Source organism: Haliotis rufescens, unplaced genomic scaffold (assembly GCF_023055435.1).
Source record: "Haliotis rufescens isolate VD_foot unplaced genomic scaffold, xgHalRufe1.0.p SCAF_123, whole genome shotgun sequence".
Classification (NCBI taxonomy): domain Eukaryota; kingdom Metazoa; phylum Mollusca; class Gastropoda; order Lepetellida; family Haliotidae; genus Haliotis; species Haliotis rufescens.
The window spans coordinates 239,641-252,147 of NW_025963806.1; the positions used below are offsets into that span (position 1 = coordinate 239,641).

A 12,507-nucleotide genomic window follows, 5' to 3' on the forward strand; every position below is an offset into this window, starting at 1 on the left:
TACAGACAGGCATACCTCCCAGACTTAATCTCAATGTACACTCTCACTAGGAGTTTTCGCTCTGACAGTAAGATCCTGCTCAACAATATTGTGACAAACCTAAGTCATTTGGACATAGATCGTTCCAATGTTATGGTGCTGGACTATGGAATCAACCCCCACTCGAACTAAAGTCAGCACCCTCTCATTCAAGACTGAGCTAAAGTCATATTTGTTCACAAAGTTCTATTGCATACACACTGTATATAGCAATTTTCCTCAGGTAATCAATGTAGTGCTATGACCTTTTACTGAGTGTATGGAATTTGGCGCCACAAAAATGTACTGCTGCCTAGTCGAAACCACCAAGAACGTGAAGACTCCCAAACACTGCAGCCTTCTGGTCTGAGACCTGCATCACTTCAGGCTTTCCTCCCACATCAAGCTGAAACGCCGTGACATAACTTCAATACTGCTCAAAGTGGCGTCAAACCCAACTCACTCTTAACTTTTATGCATACAGGATGCAATATTTCGTGTCTGGTATATCCCCGGTGAAGGTTTGAATGAGTGCACATATTTCTGTCTGCAGCGGACGGTTGAGCATGTTCTTTCATGAGTGAGTGAGTGAGTGAGTGAGTGAGTGAGTAAGTGAGTGGGTGGGTGGGTGAGTGAGTGGGGGTGGGTGAGTGAGTGAGTGAGTGAGTGAGTGAGTGAGAGTGAGAGTGAGTGAGTGAGTGGGAGATCGGGTGGGTGGGTGGGTGAGTGAGTGAGTTGGATCGGGTGGGAGATCGGGTGGGTGGGTGAGTGAAGAGGTATTTATGCCATTCAGTCAAACCTCAACACAGGCTGATTGTGTGCACAAGGAATGAGAAGGCGGGAGAGTGAGTTGATATCGCTTTGAACAGTACAACAATTATTTCATGGGTGAGCTTCAAAACCAAGAGTGACACAGATCGTCAACATTTACAACTCTCAACAAACCATCAATCCAGGCCATGATGCTGACACAACAACGATCATAATCTGGGCAAATCTGAGATTAAAACACATGATCAGAAGATACAGTAGATCCTGGCAGGACAAGGGACACAACTCTGCACAGTGAATTATGGCACCTTCAACCAGTGACTTACACAGAGCCTGCCATTCTTCAGACTTCCTCCTTTTATGGTCCTGATTCCTTGAGAATGGGCAGTTTTGCAGAGCAACTTATGGCACTACCTGCTGGGCCACCTTGATTGAATCTGGTGAATAATCAATGACACAAGTGCGTGCGGGTCCTTACCTCCGATACTCTCCCGCATGACCTGCTTGACCTGTTGGAAGAGGACGTCGGGGTCCATCTCCGCCCATCCCGTCTTCGGATGCAGGATGTCAATCTGACAAACAACATTAATTGTTCAGGATATATTTACGACCACATGTCAAGTGTTGAGATTTCACAATCATAAGGGCGTTCGGGTAGCTTAGTGGTTAAAGTGTTCGCTCCTCACGCCAAACACCCGGGTTTGATTCCCCACATGGGTACAATGTGTGAAGCCCATTTCTGGTGTCCCCCGCCATGATATGACTAAATATTGCTAAAAGCGGCGTCAAACCAAACTCACTCACTCACAATCCTATTGTGGATCATATCCAGGGTTTTATCTTGGTGTCTTCAGATGTTCAGCCCCATGGCTACACCATGTTCCGAAAATGTCCAATTAATAATAATACAGTCAAGTCTCGCTAATCCGATAATCGGCTTTCTCCGACACTAATGATAGGAACTGATTAAATCAGTGCTTAGACCCGTTAATCCGACAGTCTCGCACTCCGACTCCGACACCTAATTTGCAGTAAATTACCGAAATCACTCATTAATCAGTCTCGTTAACCCGACACAGTGATCAGTGTACTTCGAGGTCATCTCCCCGTCGGCTGGTAGCTGTATGATACAACAGCTGCAGAGATAAACTTGCTTAACAATAAACAATTACTGCTTTAAGTAAACAAAACAGGATTATCACATGCCTAGATTACCCCAATCTACAATCTCAAGATACAACTTCTCACTACCGCTGAGGACATCCCATTACAGATCACGTCAGAACGACTTTTCACAAACTTTGACCGACCAATGAAATGACTAACAGGAAGTCAACGTTAGCCACTAAGAAAGCAGCTTTCTTAAGCTTTGCGGTACCATTTTCAAACTGGCAAGTTCCATTCCAGACTATGCTTTTTAAAGTATTTTGAATAAGTCATACAGTCCGTAACAGTTGTTTTGTGTTAAGCTCTAGAGGTTGCATGATTAGAAAACACTTTCCGCTAACAATGTAACATAACAATATGAAAATAAAAAATTTCATTATTTTAATTACGGGTTTGTCTCGTTATCTATCGTGTAGTTGTCCAAATTTCGATCACAAACATTGATTCTACTTAATTTCATTTATCCGACATAATCATATGCAACCAACCATGTCAGATTAATGGGACTTGACTGTATAAAGTGTGCACTTCATTGCACTAGTCACTATACACAAGGAACGTGTGCTTAAAGTGCTAACATTATTACCCTGGTCAGTGGACCAGTCATTACCATCTTATCCTTCCGGGTACCCATTTGTACTGCTGGGTGAACAGCATATTCCGAACTAAGTCGCGTGCTGTGGACACACCCCATGTACGACATGTGCTCCAGTGTGGGCCAGGACCGAAGCCCTGGTGTTACAATTCAAACTACCCCCAGAGAGTTTTATCATTACACTGATATAAGTGAGTGAGTGAGTGAGTGAGTTCGGTTTAACGCTGCTTTTAACAGTATTCCAGTTATATCACGGCGTGTCAGCTTAATGTGGGAGGAAAGCCCGAAGTGATGCATGTCTCAGACGTTTACCACTTCGGTGAAACCCACGAGCACAGGTATGGTGCTGACAAACCTAGAAACATAATCGGGGCAAACCTGGATTCGAACCCACAATCATAGGTTTCTGACGTGCCCAAGGGACGCAACTCTGCACAGCGAATTGCGGGGCCTTAGAAGACTGGGCCACCCGTGGCCCCCCCTGATAAGGACTTGCATTTTAGACAATATGAGTTTGGGTCAATTTCTGGTCAGTGACAGCAACTTTAAACTTGAAATCAGTGTTTTCACAATATCATCAACCAAAAATAAGTAAAAAAACCAACATATTTACAGTCGCTATCAATATACATAAATCATATAAAATACTATACTTAAAATCTGTTGAAAATTTATCTTAAAACCTTAAAAAACACAAACTATGATGAATCATGAGAGGAAACAAAAAACAAACAACAATAATGATGGCTCGCCCTGGAAGACAAATGGTGATGTGACAGATTCCCACCTTCTTGCTGCTTGTTCCCCTAATGACTCCATTCTTGTCGTAGATGTGACCTCGTAGTGTGGTCGTCCCAACGTCCAAGGCCAAGATGTACTGAGCAGCATCGGCCGTCACGTTGTCCTCCCCCATCGTTATTGTTATGCTCCTTGCATGCTACCTGACTTCCTGTAACATCAAGGGGAGACTACTGTAAATCACTGTGGGTCAGTGAAAGCCTCTTCAAGAGTGTACTATAAATACAACCATAGCTCACCTGGTACAAGCTTACAATTAACGTATTACCAGTATTTCAGTAATATCATGACGATTCAGCCATGCCTGGCATGTAATAATCTTGTATATTAAGCGACAACACAATGTCAACGGGGCACTCACACAGATGTTAACATGCAGTTGTAAATTAGAAAGTTTCAATGCTTTTTTACATCTAAACTGATAACATCCTATACGATTTCTAAACCTAAGATTTATACAATGCGCCACACTAAATACATTCAATAGCATAAACATGACTTGCCATACCTTGCAGCCTTAGGAAATTGTTTCTTTTAAGACTAGAGGACCAGAGGATGAGAGTAAACCTTAACTTCCTGGTCCTAGATGCTTGAACAAGACACGAATGTTTACTTTGTTTACATATTCTGTCAATTTTATTGAGTTCCAATTTGAAGCAAAATTGCGGCATTGAAAAATGATACAGAATAATGGCCCTCAACTGCTGATAGTCAATAAGGACTACCGTCATTCGATATTTACCTGTCCTCAGTACAATTCGGTTGACTCGGGCTAGCAGGCTAGCGTGAATTTTGAAGCCTGCCTTGTCTTAACAAGTTAGAACCCAATGTAATCACATTGCAGACGCAACAGGAAGTCCACCTATAGTTTCTCAGTTTTGTTGAACAATGAATGTATCTATCTGGTCTTTACATCAACACATTGTTGTGGAGTGTGTATCTTATCTCCATGATGCTATCACATGGCCTGCACATGGTCACTAAACATGTACACAATCTGGTGACCCTTGACCTGGAGGCCGACCTGTCTACTGGAGAGTGAGTGAGTGAGTGAGTGAGAGAGTGAGTGAGTGAAGGAGGTGAGTGAGTGAGTGAGTGAGTTAAGCAGTTAAGGAGTGAGTGAGGGAGGTAGGGAGGTCTTCCATGAGTGATTGCAGATAGAATATTGGACCCGTGAAGATTCCGGGGTAGAATAGGTCTTCAGCAACCCATACTTGCCGTAAAAGGTGACTATGCTTGTCGTAAAAGGTGACTAACGGGATCGGGTGGTCAGGCTCGCTGACTTGTTTGATGCATGTCATCGATCCCAATTGCGTAGATCAATACTCATGATGTCATCACTGGATTGTCTGGTCCAGACTCGATTATTTTACAGACCGCGTCATATAGCTGGAATATTGCTGAATGCGGCGTTAAACAACAAACAAACAAACAAACAAGATAGAATATTGATGATTGCAGCATTAAAATACGAATGAACAAAACATTCACAACAACAAAAATGAGCCATAGCTCTTAACATGAACCCAATCTGCTAAGTTAGTGAGTGAGAGTGAGTGAGTGAATATGGTTTTACGCCGCTTTTAGCAATATTCCAGCAATATCACGGCAGGGGACACCAGAAATGGGCTTCACGCATTGTACCCATGTCGGGAATCGAACCCGGGTCTTCGGCGTGACGAGCGAACGCTTTAACCACCAGGCTACCCGACCGCCCCCAATCTGCTAAGATGTGGAAACCCAGGAGACCTGCACCTTAGCAAGTGACTTAGCATGATTACCTCTTGGTTACCTGTGGAGACTAGGACACTGCATCACTGAGCAGCAGGTGCTTGTCCAGCCCAGGCTTATATACAGATTACCTTTCTGAAAGAACTGCCCTGGTAGGACACTGCATCACTGAGCAGCAGGTGCTTGTCCCAGCCCAGGCTTATATACAGATTACTTTCTGAAAGAACTGCCCTGGGGGTATGATAAAAAAACAATTACCTTCATTACAAGGCCATGTCTAACCAGGGCTAAACCACTTATGGTATTTCCGATGGGCTGAACAAAAATAATCACACAGAAGTAAATACAATTTGATTTGTTTCTTGAGGTGAGGGGAAATGTGGTTTAACTTTGTGTGCAAGGTAATTGCACTTATATAGCAATTTGCAAGCATGTGTGTGTGTGTGTGTGTGTGTGTGTGTGTGTGTGTGTCTGTGTGTGTGTGTGTGTGTGTGTGTGTGTGTGTGTGAGCGTGCTTGTAATAGTCTGGACTGATACCGATTTATAGTGCTAGCCAGCTGAGATACCATGCCACAGTTTAACATGGATACCCCACTCAAGCACTGTATACGGACTCCGAGCTGGCCATTCCCTGTTTTATCCCCTTAATGCTTAGCACCAGGCAGGGTAACAACAAGCACCAACTTTTAACGTCTGTTGGTATGAAGTGACCTTTCGGTCTCTGGGCAGAAGCTCTATTCACAACACTTTATCACGGCGGGGTACACCAGAAATGGGCTTCACACATTGTACCCATGTCGGGAATCAAACCCGGGTCTTTGGCCTGACGAGCGTTCAGGGAAAGTAATCACAAGTCTTAGATAAAATGGCCACAGCCGCCATGAAAACATGGTTCAAGACCCATTAGGCTGGCGTATATCTTTATAGCTGCAATGAGGTCATGATACAGATATAATAAAATACACTCTTCCATTTTATTGAGAACCATTGTAATATGCTAGGGTCAGATAAGTGACTGTTGCTTAAATTTTCAATTATTCATTTAAGTTGTTTGGTTGTTTAACGCCACACTCAGCATTATTCCAGCTATATGACGGCGGTCTGTAAATAATCAAGTCTGGACCAGACAATCCAGTGATTAATATCATGAACATCGATCCATGCAATTGGGATCGATGACATGCATCAACCAAGTCAGCGAGCCTGACCACCCGATCCCGTGAGTCGCCTTTTACGACAAGCATAGTCACCTTTTACGGCAAGCATGGGTTGCTGAAGACCTTTTCTACCCCGGAATCTTCACGGATCTATTCATTTAAGAATTGAACGTCAGTTTGGATGGGTTCATTGAAGTGTGAACGATATAAAAGTGCTGGTTAAACTTTCGTGTGACACGGTTTAACCAAACTAACTTTCAATTCTTATGATTTCATACTTTGCAACACAATGATTGCTTACTTTGAAGTTCTCTGGTTTCGTATTGCAACAATGTTACTTTGTCGGTATTTGTCGGTTCTCGGTCACACACTCTTCCCCACTCATACTCAGTTACGCAAAGAAAATAGTTCTTTGACTATATCATGTATATACCACATAAGCCGAAAATATGTCAACATCAACATAATTTTATTCTCTGACCAAATGGACAAATAATGTTTGGAATTAATCTTATCTTCAAAAAAGGAAAGTAAATATAACCATAAACATGGCATCGATGCACCGAGGCGAGGTCAACCTTCAAGCGTGGATTTATATATGGCGTCACAAAAGTTTGTAAAGAGGTGCATTTCGAGTTGGACGGGAGCATGAGGATGAAATTTATACTTACTGCTGTTGAAAATGAGTTTATGGAGCAGTTATGGAAAACACCCCGACGCCTGAACCCTCTCATGACACTAGCAAATTGGGAATATCACTTATTTATGAATATGTTGCTTGTGTTTGGATAATCGCAAACCAATTCGGACAATGTGGAATAGACTGGTGGGGATTGTACTGAGTGCTCTGAAACTTGTGTGTTTTGTGTGAGGGTGTGTTATATTTGGAGTTTGGGATTTGTCGTGTGTGCTGTACTACTTTGCTTAACTGGTGTTTCTTATCACCTAAGATGGACCTACTGTATGACCTGATGCCAGCTTCATTTCAGTGCCCCGTCATTCCTCATGTGCCGCCGCTTCTCAGCCTAGAATGCACGGAGAAGGTCGGCCAACTCAGAAACCGGAATACAAATGTAGTAATTCCATCTACGGGTATTTTCTCGTCTCCGATGACCAATCAGTAATCAGGTTTTAATTTGGGATTGATCAGGAGCAGTCGCTTTGATCTGTGTGTCGGTGGCCACATCCGAGCACTGGGTACAACATTGTTTTCATTCGCAGTTGTCTCGGTGCTAATGTTACAAGACCAGACAAAAATAATAAACTAATTATATTCCTGATGAATGCAGGATTAAAAAGAAAATAGAAAAATGAGTTGAATGTAAACACAGATAAAAAATTCGGGGAAACCCCAGAAAGAAGTTCCGGCAAAAGTTCACACGATCAATTTCACAAAATATTGTTCACATCGTGTGAACTTTTCTGTCGATGTAATATGTTTCCATGGCAACAAAGCCGCACCCTGCTTGTAGTGCTGGTGAATATTAATCAGTCGGGGCCACAGAGTGTGTGCCACTCGTCCCAGTCATGCACAAGTCACGTTGACAGGTTCAGACGCAACAACAAAATTTAAACTTGAATGTTTTTCTCCATTCTTGAAAAATGAACAGAAGACAAAAAAATAGATAATAAAAAAACCTTAATTGTTACACATTGTTCATTTAGATCAGTTGTTGATACAAACAATGGGGCACAAGTTTTAAACTATTATACTGGGACTTTTCCCAGGGGGCCTAATTTATACCTGGGCTCAGAGATATAATGTGAATTACAAAAGTAAGTAGCTATAAATTCTGATAGCTGTGCTCGGAAATATTAAAAATAAACCTGAGCATACAATTTATCATCCAAAACTGTCTTCCACAGGATATATTGCTGCAATAAAATTGCATCACAATGTTTTGGCGGCCATTGTGACATCATTGGTTACTATGACATTAGAACTATTAGAACTGAAGCTGGTTGTACTTTTCACAAACACTGGTTATTACTGTAGGAGGAATGGTTTTGGATAATATATAGAATCTTATCCTTGTGTCTTTTGATATCAGACGTATCAACTCAAGTCGATTAAAGTTTCAAACTTGATGTTTTAAACTTTTATATAACATAGCTACATGATAAATCACAAAGAACAATAAAGAACAAAGCCTTGTGGTATAAAACTCATAGAGGTACACATAAAACCCTGTGCACCCCGAGTGATCCTGCTACAATGAATTTATCTTACTGACATGTTAAAAAAATGACATTGTAAAAGAAATCAAACAAATTCAAAATTTATAGAAAACAGCTATTAACTTAGTAAGGTTAACTTGTGCTATGTCACGTGAATTCCATTGACTCGGGAAATAGCGTGTGTTTTTTTGCTTTGAACTTGGGTATAAGGGATTTATTTGTCTCTCAGAAATCCATGTGCAGCCTGATTTGCTCATGGCGGGGTATAAGAGATTTATGGCCACACTGAGAAATGTATAACCCTCCAAAGCAGGTTACATAATATTTTATCAAGATCACATGGACCAATCAGATCTCATCATTCTGACATGGAGGTATGATAAAGGGAGGCTTGTTACTAAATCCAAAAAGTTTGACCATATCACACCAATTCTACGGAACCTCCACTGGCTCAAAATCAATGAGAGAATCCAGTATAAAGTGATGCTGATTGTGTTCAATGCGAGACACAATCAAAAACCAACTTATATCAGCGAGCTTCTTGAAGAGTACGTGCCTGGGAGATCTCTCAGATCAAGCTGCCAGTCCCTACTCTCTGTGCCTAGTGTTAGAACGGCGACTTTTGGAGGTCGGAGTTTCGCCAAAGTTGCCCCCGAGCTATGGAATAGGCTGCCATTGGATATCAGGAACATTGACAGTCCTACTTTGTTCCGATCAAGACTCAAAACCTATCTTTTCACCAAATCTTTCTTAGAGTATTGAGGCTTTGTGTTTTCTTAGCTGTGTAATGTCTCTTTTTTTTGTGTAGACTCAAATGAAGTGCTTTTGAGCAGTTCTTCGAACTGGATACCAGCGCTTTATAAATCTGTAGTTATTATTATTATTAAATATGACAATCGGTATGGGGAGATAAGGTACAGGTAATATGACGTGAGGGTTGTGAGAATATGCAGGAAATAGACACCTGTGTATAAATGGACCTGTCCGCCATTGCAAGGGCCGAATTCCATTTTGGGAGTCATCATTATAAAATATGGGTAAATATTTTTAAAGTTTGTATATTTTATCATCTAATCCTTAAAAAGGCTTAAATAATGTTGATATCTCATGTAAGAAATAAATGATGATTTGGAGTTGTTTATTGTACAATAAACACTGCAGGAAAAATAAACTATACGGCGCTGTGCCACTCATGATTTATTCTCCCTACAGTGTTTTATTGTACGATAAACAACTCCCACTCATCGTTTATTTCTTACATATACTACACATCAACTGTCTATGTCTAAACAATATATATGCGGTTTTATTGTGTTAAGAAATTAGTGGAAAATCAGTTAACATCATAAGGGCTGAACTTTTAATCACAAATAGGTATCAGAACGTACTGATTGGTTTAATACTGCTTTGAACAGTATTCCATTTATATGACAACGTGTCAGTTCGATTCGGGAGGAAAGCCTGAAGAGACGTTTATCAATTTGGTGAGCACGGGTATGGTACTGACAGACATAGAAACATAATCATGGCAAAACGAGATCCAAACCCACAATCATAGGTTTGGATGTGCCCAAGACACCCAACTCCATACAGTGAAGTGAGCCCCCTTAGGTGACTGCGCCACCTGTTGGGCAAACTGACGGATTATACATGAAATCATAATTATCTAATGGTTAAAAATATCCAATTTTTGTGATAACCGTCTTCGGCGTAATAAGCGCCCTGCTCTTATAGGTGTCCATGGCGATATTTCCTAATATATTGGCTAGTGAACAATCCCAATTAGCACCCCTTCCGATTGATCAATGTACACAAGACTTATTTATTTGTGTATAATACGTGTGTTATATGCATCCTTAATTATGGGAAATTAAATTCTGGAAAAATATATCTGTTGTATATATAAACATTTCAGGCTGTCAGCATAAACCACGAAATTTACGATCTTTCATATCTGTTGCTTTTCACCAAAATTATATTCTAATAAGAGCCCCCTATTTCTAATTTTGAGAGCGCCCTGGGTGCTTATTATGTCGAATACGGTACCATGATCAGAAAATGAATTCTCTACATACAAAATAGATAAGATACTATCAAAAGGCATCAGTTCACCACTATGTGCAAAGTTTGGTTGAGATATCTCTCGTTTTTTTTAGTTCTGCTCAGGAAATGAAACGTGACGGACGGACGGACGGACGGACAACACCCACTCCTGTGTCTCCCCTCCACTTCATTGCGGGTGATGATAATAACCCCAGCTCTGAATTAATGTATCATTTTTCCTCGAGGTATAAGTTTCACATCACAAATATTCCTGTGTGACATCACTATGCTCTATACAACAAAATAACTCCATTCATAATATTAACAATATTAAAAATCATTAAATACATCAGCTGTCTCACAAATAATAAAATACACACAAATGATCCCCATATATAAGACCCTTAGGTGTACTTCTCTACGGTGTATTTCTCTACGATGTATCTCCATGACGCTTTACCAGTTGACATTAGATCGTAAATGTCATGTGAACATTATTCGTTGACATAAATAGCCTAACACATCGGAGAAATCAGAACACGAGTCAATGATCTGTCGCAGGAATTCATAGCTGTGCACAAATAAAAACATATTTTTTTATTGACTCATATATGATCATACGAATTCGAATATGGGTCAATAATAAACATGTTTATTTACATGCCGCCACGAATTGATGTGGTTCAGTGAACTTAACCAATGTTAACACCGAGGCCATATTTAGTGACCGAAACGCATGACAAAACGCCGAGGCCATTTAGTGACCGAAACGCATGACAACACTGTATCCAAATACCGCTTTCCGATTGACGGAATATTTTTCATCGAAAAAGTCTGACAACAAATCATAACTAATCCAATAAGACATATTATGAAGTAACTAAACCACGAATAACTTTAGTTGCCATATTTTTTACAACTGCCAACTCTATAACAACTGCAGTGACTGAGTGGAAATTTAACTGAAATGTTCTTACTTTCAAGGAAACTGTCCAATAAATCCACGAATTTAGTGTTCGGCATGTGAAGCTGCTCTGCGTGTCAGTGTTCTTATCGAAAACGAACTAATCTTTGACCTGCTGGCTCGTCACCGCTTGTTGAACTTGCATCAATCTGTGCCTTCCTGATCAGCCGATCGGATATGGGCGGGGCCACAATGTACTCTCTGCACTGTTCAGTTCCCTACAATGTCGTTAGCTGCCTAAGCGTATACCGGGATAGTATATATTAATGTGGGCGCGCTGAAATGAGTTCAGAGTGGGATTCGCTGCGTGGAGTCTAGTAGCAGGGTCAGGTAACTGTTGTCCCCAGGTATGCCGGGGGAAGTGGGATTTTACAAGCGCTTCGTTCTCACTTCTCAAGACACAAGGCGGACCCATTTCCCGCAAGGCCACAAGAAATCAATTATCAGATGTTCCTCCAAATTTATAAAAAGAAATGTGAAGGAGGTATTTCATTTTTTTAATCAAACTGATCAAATCATCTGTTTTACATTTACAGATGGGGCATGGGTACATATTTATGTTCCGATGCTCATGATGTCAATCACTGGATCATCTGGTCAATGTTCAATTCGGCACAATTGATTTTGTGAGATTTTTTTGTCAGAAAAATGTTGCAGCACAGAAGCAGATGCAGTTTTCTAAAGTGGGCAGTGGGGTGGGCGAGAGCATATTTCTAACAATTAATTTTGTTTTGAAAGAGGTGAGGTGAAACGCACTTTATAGCGACGTGCATGTGTGGAAGCTTGTACCGGTGGGGATAGTCGGTCATACAACCCATGCAAATCTAGAACATAGGTCTTCAGCAACCCATGCTTGCTGTAAAAGGCGACTATGCTTGTCGTAAGAGGCGACTAACGGGATCGGGTGGTCAGACTCGCTGACTTGGTTGATGCATGTCATCTTATCCCAATTGCCTGTATCGATGCTCATGATGTCAATCACTGGATTGTCTGGTCCAGACTCGATTATTTACAGACCGTCGCATATAGCTGGTAGATTGCTGAGTGTGGCGTTAAACAAAAAAAAAAAAAAAAACATTTGGTAA

At 41.0% G+C, this 12,507-nt stretch overlaps 1 protein-coding gene across 1 annotated transcript in view; it reads right to left on the reverse strand.

Moving 5' to 3' along the window:
- Nucleotides 1-11,615, reverse strand: part of LOC124117429 (putative glycerol kinase 5) — a 41,909-nt gene extending 30,294 nt beyond the window's left edge. Inside the window, exons 1-3 of the mRNA XM_048393952.1 lie at nucleotides 11,436-11,615; nucleotides 3,339-3,500; nucleotides 1,268-1,361 (exon numbers count right to left, since the gene is read on the reverse strand). Coding sequence (XP_048249909.1) covers nucleotides 1,268-1,361; nucleotides 3,339-3,464 — 220 coding nt within the window. The 5' untranslated portion in view covers nucleotides 3,465-3,500; nucleotides 11,436-11,615. The remainder of the gene's footprint in view (nucleotides 1-1,267; nucleotides 1,362-3,338; nucleotides 3,501-11,435) is intronic.
- Nucleotides 11,616-12,507: the final 892 nt, after the last annotated feature.